The sequence below is a fragment of the Acyrthosiphon pisum genome, chromosome X, assembly GCF_005508785.2.
Source record: "Acyrthosiphon pisum isolate AL4f chromosome X, pea_aphid_22Mar2018_4r6ur, whole genome shotgun sequence".
NCBI lineage: Eukaryota > Metazoa > Arthropoda > Insecta > Hemiptera > Aphididae > Acyrthosiphon > Acyrthosiphon pisum.
Genome location: NC_042493.1, coordinates 43990552 through 44007477, shown reverse-complemented (window position 1 = coordinate 44007477; position 16926 = coordinate 43990552). Strand labels below are relative to the sequence as shown.

Here is a 16926-nt window from a genome sequence, read left to right as displayed (position 1 = left end):
AAATGTCTGCGGTCATCCAACCATTTTCAGACTTGCCTAACCCCCCCATCATGGAGGAGCAAACTGCAATATTTGCTGGAACGCGTTCATACTTATATATTATAAGCTCAATTACCCAAAGCGTTGGCCGCTAAAAGTGTTGTTATGTTTTCTTTATTATTATTTGCCTGTTCATCATACACATTACATTCAGGAGGCCCTATAGTTGGGGCACCGAGAGAACGCTACTCCTTTGCGCATCGAAATGAACGAGCTCCGTGTTTCCGTGATCACTGGCCGCCGTAATTTCCCCCACTCAATGATCGTCAACTAATTAGACAGCCGCCGCCGCCGAGCAGCAACAAGTGTCTGTATACAGTGGCTCGAGTAAAACGAAAATAATAACTCCTGACAACTGACATAAATATTTTATAAATGTGTTTATTTATTTATTCCAACATATATTTGATCAAAATAAAATTTAAATAATACTAAAAAATAATACTTAAAATTAATACTAAAAAATAAAATAATTCAAATACAAAGAAATTAATCCTAGTCAGAATCCGAACTTGTATCACCTATTGTTAGGATATGACGTGCTCCTTCTTCGGGTTCTTTGTCCATAAAATCGTCTGTTATGTTGTCGATTTTCCAAAATTTTTCTTCCTCATTGATGACGTGCACAACGAAATTCGTCCACATTTCCGGTGTCAACTCGCAGTGGTACGGGGGCAATCTTAATATTGTTTTATTGTTATCTTTCGCATACTCATCAATAACGTATTTCTCATGGTCATCCGTATGTATTGTTCTGACTTGAGACAATAATGCCCCATTTGTTGTTGGATAAGTAATGTTCTCGCCCTTACTTTCCAGCCAATTTATAATTTCCTGCTTTTTCCATGACATCACTGGAATACGATCTTTTTTCACAGAATGATAGGTGGCGTTGGTTATCACTATGACAGCATTTTCTTTGAGTAACGGCAGAATTCTTGCAAACCATTCAAAGAAAGTACTGCCATTCATTTCATCATGATAGTCCGATGATTTGGTTTTTGACTCAAAACATAAAAGGCCACCCGGTACGAAACCGTCAGTTGATCCTATGTGTAAGTCTCTTGCCTTTTCCCGAGGGTTCCTTTTGTCCCATTGTGAGCCCTGTGAGGAATGCTTCACGCGGTGAATTAACCGTACTGTCGTGCCATGCTTTGCTATGGGTTTCACCTGCGTTTACCCACGTCTCGTCAAGGTAGTATATTGGTCTGTTTTGTGATCTGTATTTTCTTATTTGATCTAAATATTTACCACGCCAAATAATTATGTCCTCTCTTTCGATAAGCGCACTATTGCGGGATTTTTTCACGTAAACAAAATGCAAATCTTTTAATATTTTACGAAATGAAGAACCTTTGAGGTTTGGTAAAGTTTCATCTTCATTAATAGCTATCAACATTTTTGGTTAGTAGGAACTTCACGGTTCAACCAAAAGCCATGTATTTTCCGTCTAATAGCTTGTTTGTCAAAACTATCTACTTTTTCAATTATTGTAGGTCTAATTTTTTTTTTATTAGGTGATGAATCTGTACCTTTTGTTTTATATTCAGCCAATGTCGTTTGTATCGTCCGTTACCACTTGATTTAGAGATTTCTAAAAGCATTTGACAAATGTCTGTAGGTCAATTGGGGGCTGTCTGGGTTTTCTTGTTGTTGTTTGATCTTCTCTTTGTACAGATTAATGATTATTTGCTTTTGACCAGTACCAACAAACTAAAGGATAATAAATTAATAAAATTAATAAATTAAGAATTTGCTATAGAAAAATAATAATACTTATTTTTCCATGAGGATTTTCTTTGGAAGGTGATATATCGACGATATCCATGGTGTATTAAGTACTCTAAGATAGTAAGATACACAATACTAAAAATATTTATAAGCACTGGTATGCTAAAAAAACGCGAAGAAAAAAAGTTGGTGAATATTGTATGTATGACAAAACGTGAGATACGGGAAATCGCTATAGAACACGCTGTATACAATACCACCACTATAATAACACGTGACCAGAACTACGGCAGCGGTGGTGGTAGGCGGTAGCAGGCGGCGTCGGTGGCGGCGGCGCGCATTAACGGCGGCCAACATTCGGCTAGGTTTAGTGGTGGGAATGCGCGAAAACGGACGTATTTTGGTCGCCGCCCAGTAGCGTTCTCTCGGTGCCCCAACTATAGTATAAGTTCTCCTTTAGGAGCTAAATAGAAACACGTTTCATCCATGTTAAATACTCGTTCTGGGTAGTTAAGCATACATACAAATATTCGCCCAATAGCTCAGAAACTTCATCAAACCATTTCCTTATTTATCCTCGGTCACTGATCCTCTTGCTTTGTTCACATACTTAGCATGTTTTTGAGATAGACACTTGTTGCGGTTCATAAATCCATAAAACCATTTTTTACCTGGCCTGTTGTTTATAAATGGAGACATCAACTAGTTTCTTAACTGGACATAATAGTCCCTGCCGATCTACAAGAAACCCTATTTTGGCACAAGTTAGCACCCATTCTACTAATAAAGCTTCAGTGTCCTGCAGATTCAACTGGCGACTTGCCTTCAAGCTTGTTTCTTAATGGAGTGGGGGGTACATTAAATATCTTGCTTCCTGTCGATGTATTCATTCCTAATCAAAATTATTTTTATAAGAAATTTTCATTTGTTAAAATGTTATATTTTTCTTTATAAATATCACTTAGCTTAAAACTTTAGTATTTTAGGTAATAACCCAAACTTATTTATCCCCCAACAGAAACATTATGCTAAAGGGGAGTTTCAAAGATATTATTACTATTATTATTTATTATATATTTATATCCTTGTACGTACCTAGCTACTGATTTGTTTACCTAAATCAATTTTATATTAATAATTATTTTCATAATTAATGATAATAGACAATAAGTAACTAATTATTATTATAGTTACCCAACAAAGATATTATGATGAATCATATGCCACAGACAATAATATTTATCTGAATCATAGAAGTTATAAATCACATGTTTCTAAAGATGAATCGTGAACACAATGACTGCATGTATCACTAATTAATTTTTAATGGTTACCTTAATTTAATTTATCTTTATGGTTGAATCATAATATAATAACAGTAAATTTAAGTTTATATTAATTGATAAGATTTTATATTCAGCTACAATTTGATTTCATGTTTCTTAAGTTATATCTAATCTTAAGTAACGGTAAACAGATAAACTATTTAAATGCCTAGATATTTTTATTGGATAGGTACTAACTAATAAAAGAATACGAACTTTTTTTTTTGATTCTGAGAGGATTGATAAATGTATTGATTTTACAATGATATAAGTTCTTTTTTTGTGTGACCTGAATACGTCTCAAAGTTTCATTTTCGGTTTTGAGATCATACAAATTTGATTTTAACAATATTTTACCAGCTACTACAAATTGCAGTTGCGTCTAAATTTATGTTTTGACTTAAGTGTCTAGTCACTAGTGCAACTACCTGGCAGGTAAGTACACTTTTATCAAAATTTTTTTTTTCATGGAAGAAATATTGGTAAAATTTAAAGTTCAACTAGATGGAAAAGTGAGCAAATACAAATTCCTCCAAAATAGTTTTCCTCAGGGTTTTCCCCATTTTGTTTAATGCCTATACAGCGGATATCATAAATACCTCGTCACGCAAATTTATGTACGTGGATGACGTGGGGTTAGCAGTCCAAGAAGAATAATCATTTGAAAAGTTGAAGGATATATTAAACGAAGACCCAGTAAGAGTATAGAATTATTTAAAACCCGGGTTCCTCATCCTTAACCATAATAAAACCACATATATGGTCTTCCATTTGAACAACAGAGATGCTAACAGATAAGCTAACCTGATAGGGAGCCAAACTAATGAGTGACGATGCTCTAAAATATCTAGGGATCAAACTGAACAGAGCATTAAACTACAACCAATACCTTGAAAATGTAAAGAATAAACTGAAAACCAGGAATAATATTATTAGTAAACTAGCGGAAACAAGTTGGGGCTGCCAAGCAAACGTACTCCGCATATCGGCCCTGGCCCTGGTACACACATAGAAATGTGGAGTTGTATTAACTCCAAATGTTCTCAATGCCAAACACATTCGCACGTCGATTTTCGCGGCTGGACGGTTGTTTTAACATCATCATATTTCTCACGCTATAATTTGAATGTAACTTCTTATTGGAGTTAAAACAACACCAGATGTTGTTGTTCCTTTTAATTGTTTGATGTTGTTTTAACATTATTTACGTGTTGTTCTGATAACAAATATTACGTGTTTCCACTACTAAAAATAGTTAAAGGAAAACCCTATTGAAGGTTGGAAGAGACCCTATATTTAATGTTTATTCTTACAAAAAAATAAACAAGTTGAATCAACTTATCTACTTTTGAATTTAACTGTCATAAAAAAGTGAAGTTAACAACAACCGATCTTAAAATATTGTAATTATTTTTAAAAAAAAGCGACAAGAATTTTTCTCATCCGTCCAGTTTCGAACCCACGAGTATTAACCTACCTACCTATCGATTATCCTACCTAAATTCCTACCACTAGACTACCTATCAGGGGTAATTGAGGCATGATAAAATACACTATTTAAACAAGTCGTTATAATATTATAGAATTAGGTATTTATTATTTACAATCATAATTTATCATATAATAAAAAAAAAAAATAGTAAATATAAGTACAGAAATACAGAAATATACTTATAACCTATGACTGGAAACATTTGACATTTAATTACAACTGCTGCGGTTATAAGCATATATTTTTTTATTTTTTTATACATATTATAATAAAAACAAATTTAACATTTAAAACCTAGTTATTCATTAGGTAGGTACTTAATTAACAATTAAAATACAAATATGTATTTTATATAATATCTAATATAATTATAAATTAATAATATTCATATAATTTATAACTTTTGGGTTATACATTTATAAAGCATATCTTATGATGGTTACATAAAGACTACCATCGCCTAAAACCCGGGTAACCGATGGGGTTGAATCAGGTATTTGATTAACATAGTATCCAATTTGATCATAGGTATTAGTATTGTCATGAGCATAAAAGTGATTATTAAAACCTATAGAATATAATGGTTTAACTATAAAGTAGGGAATCATTGATTTTCCAATAAGTATTTTCTCAACTTTACCAAATAAACAACCATCTAAATTCACCTCTAAAGTCAAAACCACACCAGGCTTATAAAATATTCCTTTGTACTTACACCAAGATACAAGAAGAGAAATATTTTTTAATTCATCAGGCATTGCCTGGTGAAACAAATGGGTAAATTGAACTGCAGATATAAAATTTTGTCCCGGGCCAATTTCCAAATCAGCTCATGTTGTACTAAACAAATAAACTTTAAGCACTGATACTTTAGTACATATTTGCTATTAGTTGTAGAGAAAGCACATATTCATTATTCAGACGTCATGTTATGTCCAGTGCAGTCTTTTGTCAGAATACTCTGCGTCCATGCGCGGTACATAACCACAATTATTATTCACAAATCACGGTGGAATAATATAACATAACTCAAAAATAACCAATATATAGGTACCAATAACATGGTACAACTATTAAACATGTTTACTGCAGTAATAATTTGAATTGTGATTGGTGATGATATTGTTAATAGTTAAATTATGTCATGCTATTTTTATCACAACCGTAAAAATAATAATAATGTTTGAGTGTGTTTGTAGTCAAAATAACTCCATAGCCGTGTTATCACAATAACATTTAGCGGTCAAATTTACAATTATATTTTGACTTAACTCAAATCGAATTTTAATTGGTAACAACTTTACAAATATATTACATTGACTACAATACCTACTATTTAAACTTAAAACTAAAATATATAAAAATAACTGCATATAATTGTTAGTTTAATATATATTATTACGTTTGATGTACGATTCTTAGAATAACAAGTTACAATTGTTAAGTTTAGACAACACTGGGACCATCTAAATACTATCATTCTTACATTCTTAAAACAACAGAAATATTGGTGCTAAAACAAACTCAATACAATTGTAAAATTAACTATTTCAACACTTTTTAAATGAGACCTATTAATTTTAATTGAAGCATAAATAAATTACGACACGACAACGAAGTATTTTAATTTTACTATTTACAATTTGTTGCTTTAGAATGTTTAATGCTCAACACTTGATAGTTAAATCAACGTTCCATTAAGGTTTCACTTAACAACAAAACCGATTAAATCGAGTTTCTAGTATGTGACATCAGAGTTAGGAGTTAATTTAACTACCCTATTTCTATGTGTGTATACAGCGTCGCGGAGTATGCGCCCCGTCTGGGAGAGAAGCGTACATGCAAAAAAGGTTGATACTCAGCTGAACAATACTATGCAAACCATTATAAGCTGCGTTCGGGGTACCAACCTACAATGGCTACCAGTCCTCTCTAATATAGCTCCCTCCGGCGGCTCGAAGACATCTCGCAACCGTTAAATTGTTACAGAAAATCAATAGTCTCTCACTCTCACAGTAGATTGCTTACCTGATAATATACTGCTGCGAATCAGAATTTTAATTCCGGGCAACAGAAAAGTTAAAATAAATCTAGAACATCATACACCGAATGTTAAATGACGCATTGAACAATTAACGCATTTGAGTCATATACAGTTTATACATTTAACGAGTAACAAAGTGCACGGGATAAGCTAGTAAAAAGTAAAAATGGCCACCATTGACAGCGTTATCATCGAATTAGTTGAAGAGATCATAATGAAGAGTGTTGACGAATGGATTACGACGATGGAAGAAGATCCCAAAACCAAAAAATAAAGATTTAGATCCGAACGACCACGATGATGACGAAGACGTTATATTACGCGACATTATTTGGTTATTTGGTCAATATTATACGGTTAATGCAATATGCATGATGGAGGAAGACAGTGGTGACGCTGCAGCGGTAGTACTGGTGCCCTCCGAGACGCTTGGATCAACCAGGCAGGGTGGCATACTGCAGCAGGGCAGCGAAAGGCGAGCAGGGGCAGAACAAGGCAGACATGATACCATCTGTGGGAATTGAAGAAGAGAGGGACACTGCTACACAGGACAGGAAGAAAGAACTAGAGACAACCACAATTCCGAGCAAGACATGTAGACACCTCTGGACAAGACGCTTTTTCGCCGCCACGTGGAGGGGTGCAAAGCTCCTGCTATTGTGTGGTTGTGCCAGAAAAACTTGAAACCCGCAGTGTAGTACTCTCTGCCAGATGAAGACACCTAGACAAGACGACGGCGACGGGGGAGTGGGACCTATGTGAAAGAGCCCTTTACGGTTTCCGGCGGTAAGTCATCCTATACGTTCTCCGGCCACTCGCAGAAAGACGAGATCTCAGTGGCCAGCGTCACGCGCGACCATCAAGACGATTCAGCGCGGGCCTGGTAGCTACGGTCGCCCACGAGCGATGGACGACGACGACGGCTAGCTGTACTGGCACGGACAACGATATCGCCCCGACGGTACCACGACGACGGCAGAGTGCATGAAGGTGACTCGCAAAGGCGGCGGCGGCGGCGGCGGCGGCAGAGACTGCAAAACTCAACGGGCGAGCGATACAGCTGAGCTAGGAAAATGGACATCAGCATCGCAGGACTCGTGGAAACGAATAAAGTTTCAGGGTACGGTGATGCGCAACTCCACGATGGCCACCGGATGGTGACGCGGTCGAGTCAGGGCGAAAATCACGCGGAGAGGATCAGAACCACGGCGTGCTTTGCTGTGCGATCCAACGATCCTCTTCCATTTTCGCCCTGTTGAAATATACAATTAATATTAGTAGTTAACCTTGACACGTGTGTACAATTTAGTATCTAGTTATACGAGTACAAGACTCACGGATGTAAAATGACCTCGGTTGTGAAATATATATTCACAACCGATATGGCCTTTGAAGTATGTAAAACTCACTTGCACAGGCATCGTCGTATAGTGTGTATACGGTGTGTGTGTACTGTCACAGTTAAATAGTCCAGTTGTACACTTGTACGTTATTATCGAAGAGTCTCGCTAGAGACTCCTTTCTGTGCATAAGTAACACCGATAAGAAACAGCACACCGACAACGATAGCGAGACTATTATACATTAAGTTTCGTTTCGGCGCTCAGACTTCTCACTCGCACGCGTTGTCGAATGCAGAGTGCGAGAGAGACAGAGCTAAAAACTGCAGTTTTGTGAGTCTTTTGCTTTCGAACGTCATACAGCGAGACGCGGCCGCCCAAACTTCCCCTTTCAACGCCGCGCCGTAGCAACCGCCACGCGCCGGCCGCTACCGTACCGCGAACCTCACTCACAACAACAGCTAGCTAGTCTTCTATTCTATTCTATTCTATTCTATGCATAGATATTAATAAACATATGGATACGGCATAACACAAAAATCTGTAAGCTAACATAATTCATACCATTACTAACCGCTAGATGTCATAATTGCGTAGATACTGTACATATTATGTTTTCTCTCTCTTACGAGAGTTTTACTTTCCTTGTCACACAGAAGATCTGTGCGAGTGAGAACCATCGTTTCTCTCTCCGTTATGTTGGCAGAAACAGTGTATGTAGAACATGAACTAAGATAATATGGACTGGTGACGGTGTTAATATTTGCGGTCAAGTAATTCGACGGTATTTCTGTAGTGGGGGAAATTTAGCGACTGAAACGCTATCTATTTGAAAGCATTGACACTATTTCAAATTATATAAATAAATACATTTTAATATGGTTTGAAATTGTAAGCCACAGATTCTCGATTTCTTATTGAAACTTTGTTATTTTATTTACCTGTGAAATGTAAGTATCCGTGGATCTATACTCGTCGTGGAATAAGAACATGACCAGTCGCGCATTCAAAACAACTTCCTCCACCGCACCGCCCACCATAGTGGCAATTACCGGCTTTGTATATGGAGCGCCTCATGTGTCAACAGAGACGTGCACATGTTTATAAAACAACACAGTGTATGCGGTTCACATTTTGAACAGTGCTGTATAACTGTGAACAGATGTTTGGGGAACCAATGAGAAATCGGCTGCGCGTAACGGACGCTAATCGGTCCGCCGCCTGGTCATGATCTTATTCCGCGCCGAGTATAAAACCGTTATAATTCAATATATTATGTACTTTTCAAATAAATATATTTACTTATTATACATTGTGAATTCGTTCTTTATAAGTACCTATACCACTCTCCTCAACTTTCTTACCTTGCAATTTTTATTTTATCCTTTTTAAAAATGTCTAGGTGTAGTATAAAAAATTGTAAAAGTTTTGATGGTGAATGTTCTTTCTTTAGTGTCCCAAAAGATTCTTTAATTTCTTGGACAAATATTATAGAAAAAGTAAATGGACATGTAAGCAAAATAAAATATGTGTGTGAAAAACATTTTTTACCTAAAGATATTATACAAACGTATGCAGAAGTTAATAAATTTGTAGATGTGAAGTTTCCCATGCCAATCAGATTGAAGCTAGTAAAAGATGCTGTACCTAAAATGTTTGATGATGATCAAACTGAATTAGCAAAGGTTGGTTGGTTGTAGACATCCTGTAGTATAACCTTTTGGTAAACTTATTAATTAAAAGGTGGGTAAGCGGATGCCACTCTGCTGTACAGTAGGTTTCATATTTTTTAATGCTGAACATTACACAACTAATGATCTTGTTAAAATTATTATTGAGAAACGAATTGTTGTGACTAATGACCAACAAGTGAGATGTTGTGAAGAAGAGTTAACATTGCCTAAAATTACAACTTATTCAAGCCTGGAAATTTAAAAATTAATTAAATTAATTATTCAATACTAAAAAGATATGTGCAGGTGGTCCAAATGCGTTGAATTATCCAGGTACATAGACTCATCATATTTATGTTTAAATAAAATTATTTGATTGGCGTATGATTATAAATATGATCAGACTCTTTCCTTCTTTAGGTATTTCAGTTAAATATGGTACTAAAAACACAAATAATACTCGGAGACACGAGAAATGCACTTTTATTCTACACAACCCAAACATAAAAAGGTGTACTTGGTGTGATAGAATTTGTACAGCATTTCGTAGAAAAAACATGATAGTTTAATAAAAAAAATAGAGCAAAAAGATTAGGTGGCACATTAACTCCAAATCGTGCAAAAACATTGTTTATATTAAAGAAAAAAAAACATAATATACAAAAATTGAATTTAAGGTAAGATATTTTTTTTTTAATACTATTTTAAATTTCTGTATAAATAATCTATGTTTGAACATTAATCATCAGGTACAAAAATAAAGTAGCAAAAATTCAAAAAAAATTAGTTGGTTTGCAAAATGAAATGGAAAAGTTTTCAGAAAATTCTGTTGTTGACATTTTAAAAAACAATAATGTTAATGAATCACAGCAAATTTTAATCAGAGAAATTTTTAACAGTAGTAAGGTAAAACCAAATAATAGAAGGTACTCAGAGAACTGGAAATTACTTTGTATTTTATTTCACATCAGGTACCTAACGTCCTAACCTAACCTTTTATTCTCGATTATATTAAATTAAATCACTCATTAAACATGAATTATGCATTTAACAGGTCTTCGTCCACATACAAGTTTCTAAGAGAACAAGATATTTTGCCTTTACCTTGCTCTAGAACAATTCGTGAATATTTAACTATGGTTAAATCAGATTGTGGCTTTGATGACAAATTTTTTAAATTGTTTAAGACTAAAATAAGTCTTTTAAAAGATACCGAAAAACACGGAGTACTGCTTTTTGATGAGATTTTTTTACGTAAGAGTGTTAATGTTGACACTAAAACATTATCTTATACTGGAATGGAAGATTATGGTAAAGATAATTCTTCCTTAAATTCTGGTCAAAAAGCTGATCACGGACTAGTGTTGATGTTCCAAAGTTTGGGTTCTAATATTACTCAGCCAATTGCAGTATTTGCATCAAAAGGATCAGTCAAAGGTGACTAAAATAAAACGAACCTTTAAAAATGCACAGTAATAAAAATCATTTAAATATTTTAGGAGTTTTAACTCAGTTGGTTGTTAAAGCAATAGCCCTTCTTGAGAATGCTGGAGCAAAGATAGATGGTGTAGTGAGTGATACGAGTTCAACCAACAGGAGGCTATGGAATGAATTTGGAATATGTGGTAAACTTGGCAGTTTGAACAATTCTATAACACATCCAATGGACAAAAACCGTAAAATTTATTTTTACTCTGACGCACCACATTTAATTAAGACTGTTAAAAACAGATTGTACAATAGTAAAACATTAAGGGTAAATAGTAATTACTAATTAATTTTTAGTTCTACTTTTGAAACTATAAAATAGAACAAAATAATCAGCAATAACGTAATATTTATTTAACAATAATTAAGTGACTAATGAAAAAAATTACATTAAGTGGGAACATTATGTACAACTGCACCAAGCAGACTTAAAACAAATATCCAAAAGAGTTTGTCCGAAAATTACAAACAGACATTTAGTTTTGGACAGTTTTTCAAAAATGAACGTTAAGTTAGCCCCCCAGGTATAAATAAACATTAATGTAGGTAATTATTAACTACTTTTATTAAAAAAAACTTTAATATTTCAGATATTTAGTAATTCTGTATCAACAGGATTGAAATATTACAGGGATTATGTATAAGTTCCAGAGTTAAAAGACTGCCAAGAAACTGAAAAATTTTCAAAAATGTTTAATGATATTTTTGATTCATTGAACAGAAAATTTCCAGCGGAAGGCATAAAAAAAAATTCAAAAGATTTTAAGTTAATGAATAGTAGTTTTTAAATGCCTTCACATTGTTAAAATAAAATATGAACTACTTATATATTAGGTTTTAGAAGACACTCTAAAATATATTGATGAATGGGAGTTAAATATAGTAAATAAAAAAATTCATGAGTACAATTTTTTAACAAAACAAACTGCTGAAGGTCTTAGGGTTACAATAAAGTCTACAATGGAACTATCAAAATATTTGTTAGAAGAAATTGGATTCAACTATGTACTGACTTATAAGGTGAATCAGGATAAATTAGAAGTAAGTAACTTCTATAATTTACATTTATTTATATCCTAAATGGCTAAATGTTATGCAAAATGAACGGATAATTGGTCAAATTGGCGGGGGGCTTGACATTTTAACCTTTATAAGTGTAGTATCATGTAGTATAGACTAATACATTCCGCGGTATTCAGGAGGCTTAATTCATGGTCTGCAAGATCTATGGTAGTACTTCCTAGTTCATCGTGACTTATGTGCTTCCATTAACCTATTAAAATAAAAATATTTTGTTGCAATATAACACATACCTATTTGTTTTGCTTTAACATTATAGCAATTTTTTGGTGTAGTTCGTCAAGGTACTGGTCCAAGTGACCACCCAAGTACACCAACCTTCTTGCAGGTCTAAAAAATATTATCCGCTTATTCGATTTTAAAACCTCCAAGATGATCCGGAAACTTAAAACCTCCAAGATCCGGAAACTGCACAATTTTGGAAACTACAGCTCCTAAAATTAATTTGCATGACATTAAAGAAGTTTTTAATACTGAAGAATCTGTGAGATAAATAAAAATTCAAAATCTAGCTCGTAGATTAGATGAAATTTTAGATACTGATGTGTGTGAAGCTGATGATATTTTTGATCATACTTATTATAAATCAACAGTAAAAGTCATTGCTTAACTTATTATATATGTGGATATGTCAGTCGAAAAATTATTAAATCATGTAAAATGCATTACTTGTAAAATGGCTATTCAAACAAGTACTAATTAATTTAATACAAATTTAAATAAAAACTTACCTAATTAAATTAACTGTACTATATTTAGCTGGAAACTCTTCGAATATTACTGAAGCAACATTAACCAACATGAAATCCAGGGGAGGTTTACAACATCCAAATCAAGGATTTTTCAAACTCATCTCAGCGATTGAAGATTCTTTTGAAATACATTGCAGTACTGAAAATGTTTTTCAAAACTGTGTTGACGAGCTTCTGTCCAAAAGTGGACACTTGACAGCATTCCCGTGTTCTGAACATAAAACTGATATAATGACATATATCATCAGTTACAATGCGGATGAGGCAACACACCGCATTACAAAATAGAGATCTAAAAAAGAAAAGTTGTCAACTGAAAAAAAAAATCTAAATTAGTTAAGTATTAAGCAAATGTTATACCTGTTAGGTATTTAAAAGTAGTGAAAAAAAATAATATACCTGCCCATGTTAATAATTAATTATGTATTTGTATCATGGAACAATATTATGTTTGTATCATGAGCTAAGATAATTAGTTCATGGTTTGTATGCAAGCATAGCGATTGTTCTCTGGTACCTACCTACTACAGTTTTCAATAAAAAGTTTTATATATTTTGATTTATTGTATAATTATTATTATTATTGTGTTTGTTAATGTTTGTTGTTCAAGTATGCATTGTTCTAAAACAATCAACAAATATGAGAAGAAAATATTAGTGTATATTTAATGGTTTTAATAGCAATAGCATTTTAATTTTAAGAAAAAATTCAATACTATGTTTGTATAATATATAAACACATAAAACTAAATCATTATACAACTAAATTTTACTTACGTCCGTAACTCGTTACACAGAATATAACAAACAGCACTGCAGTAGTGAAATGTGGGTTCAAATCTTCAGGATTAGGCTGATTAGCGTGTACAAATTAAAAATATTTTTTAATTAAATAGTTATATACACAGTCAACACATTCATGACTCACGCCCAGACTGGGCAGTGTGCACCGGTGTAATGATATCTACGTCATTACACCAACACAGTTTCATGACTCAATATCATCATAACACTATTAAATATTTCATAACCAGAAAACCACAATAAATATCTGTACCCATGTACCCATTATATTACCCAAAATAATACACAACAGCCATCATATTCATTATACAATTAAATTACAAAACAATGTCTAATAAACAATATAATAAACATATGTACCCATGTACCCTGATACTAACCAAAAGGTACAAAAACTATGAATAAGTAATAACCATATATACATATGTACAAATGTCACTAATCTTACAATAACATATTTTGATTATACCCATGTATATATGCAAAAATAAACAACAATTTAATATGGAACAACAAGGTACAAAGGTCAATACTATAAGTAGAACCCCCATTTTGATACTCAGATCAGTCTGCTCACATTATTCAACACTGCCTTACACAGTTTTTCATACGCACAGTCTTAGCTCATATACTCGTAAAACGTTTATTAACTTAAAACATACTTATTTCAGATCTTATAAAATCTTGTTGTGAATTATTAAAGTAACTTATATTTAACCACAAATTGTACTTACATTATTTCAACAATACCAATATCATCAACACACATTTCAAATTCCATCATTGTTCAGGTCAAGAAATATCAACCAGGTAATAAGTCATACTAAAATATACTTACATAATTTCTATGGTAAAAACATCATCAACGACACAGCTAGTTAAGACACGCAGACTCGGGTGCTTCATAAATCATCATATCCTTCGTTTATAAATTTCTACACTCACGATCCCAATCAATCGTAATAATTATATGCTTTAATTGGTAATAAATAATCACATTGAAAAAAATAATTATAAACAATTCAAAAATTCGAAATATCCTAAACAGCCAATTCAACAAAAACTCACAACAACTCACAATTAGATAATCCATCTCGCTTTACTCAAAATCCACATAAATACTTACCAATCGAAACAATCTTTTAATCAAAATCCCGTACAAAAAAATAGAAATAATATTAAATGTACAATATTTGTCACTATTCAAATCATACAACTGAAGAATGTGGCTTCAGAGAAATTAAAACAATATGTCAACTATGCCAAAAACTTGGACACGATGCTCCAAATTGTTGGAAATCTTTTCCACAATCAAAAAACCAATAGTTAGGTCAACAGTTTTATTGACAAAAATTGTTCCCCTTATATGTCAAAAACAAATCCAACCATTACACATTCAATAAATTTTATAATATTCCAAACGCATTATACATAAATGCAAAATTTAATAATAATGATATTCCAATAACAATTGACACAGGCGCAAATATATGTTGCATTAGACATACCCTTGTACCCAAAAATCAAATTATAAACAAAGTAATTAACATGAAATTAACGGGACCCAACAACAAACCATTAATTTTATTTGGGTCCACGGAAATTAATTTAGAAATAAAAATCTATTAAATTCAAAATATTAACGCATATTATACAAGACTTATCTTGCGCATTTATAATAGGAAACAATTTCTTATCCAAAAACTATGCCATTATAGATTTCAAAGGAAAAACAATCACTTTAAATAACAATCTCATAATAAAAGCCTATACTAATATCACTGATTCTAAAATTAATTTAATCAAAGAAATCCAATCAAACATTTTTGAACTTAGTAATGACTACTCCATAGCTCACTGCATATCAGCAGACTTAAAAATGAGCCAAGGGATAGCCCTTGATATAAAAAACACTTATGGAGATGTCACAAATATTCTTTCAAAACTAAACACACAAGTAGGAAACGTTTTAGCCACAAAAATCAATAATAAACTCATTTATCATTTAATAATTAAAGAAAAATTCTATCAAAAGCCAACAATTAATACAATAAAAATAGCTCTGGCAAATTTAAAAAAATGCATGGTATTAAATAAAAATTTTAATTTATCAATTCCCAAATTAGCCTCCGGCTTAGATAATTGTAACTGGTCAATAATAAAACAACTTATTTATTCAGAATTTCAAAATACTGACATTGAAATAATAATTTGTCATATAGATAACTCTGACATAATAAATAATTGGAAAACCAATGAACACGTAAAATTAACACGGGTTGTCAGAAACCTTAATGAGAATAATACAAAACCAACAAATACGTTAAAATATAATAATGATAAAGCATTTAAAATATTTAATAATTATATACCGGGCGAAAATGTTATCGACGACGATAACTGCGGCATATACGCATTATGCAACGCACTTAACGACGGGAATAATAAAATAACCACTATTTCCTATATTTTAGAACTTTTAAATTTAAATAAACTCCCAAATTACTGGTTAGCAGAATTAGCTTCTTCTATTGCTAATCATTATGAATTCGATACTTATATTTATGACTATAATACCAAAAACGGAATGGTTTACGCGAAAGAAAACGATAGTAAACCTCCGATACTATTATATAATGTTAACAATAACACGCACTGGATTCCAGGCACAAAATCCATAAAACCATCCACAAAAATACCAATTGAATATTCATATACAAAAAATACATAATTACAAAAATAATAAAGATATAAACAATGACAAAACAATAATTATAAATAATATAAATAGCTCAGCTAATAAAAAAATAATACAAGTCAAAGAAGGAATATTAATAGATTTATCACCACAATTAGAATCACCACCACGTAAACAAAAAAACGTAAATCAAGTAATCGACGTACTCAATATTAATAATCATAACAACCCTATTAGCAATGCAATTAATAACGAATTAATAAATGATAAAATTAATGCCTTCAATAACAATAAAAACACTTTTAATAAAAAAATTAATAATATTCATAACAATAACATGCCCATTAATAAAGAAATTATTCATGATAACGAAGGTACATTAATAAAGTATTAATCAAGTTTTTCATTTATCGGTTTTAATGACATTAAGTCATTAATATAGCAATCGTTAACTTCTGTG

The 16926-nt window shown here is 32.5% G+C and overlaps 1 protein-coding gene across 1 annotated transcript; it reads right to left on the bottom strand.

The window, feature by feature from the left end:
- Positions 1-534: 534 nt before the first annotated feature.
- LOC103310196 lies at positions 535-1011 on the bottom strand. Its single transcript, XM_008187625.1, has one exon. The coding sequence runs from the start codon at positions 1009-1011 to the stop codon at positions 535-537; it is 477 nt and encodes a 158-aa protein (XP_008185847.1).
- Between the last annotated feature and the right edge of the window lie 15915 nt (positions 1012-16926).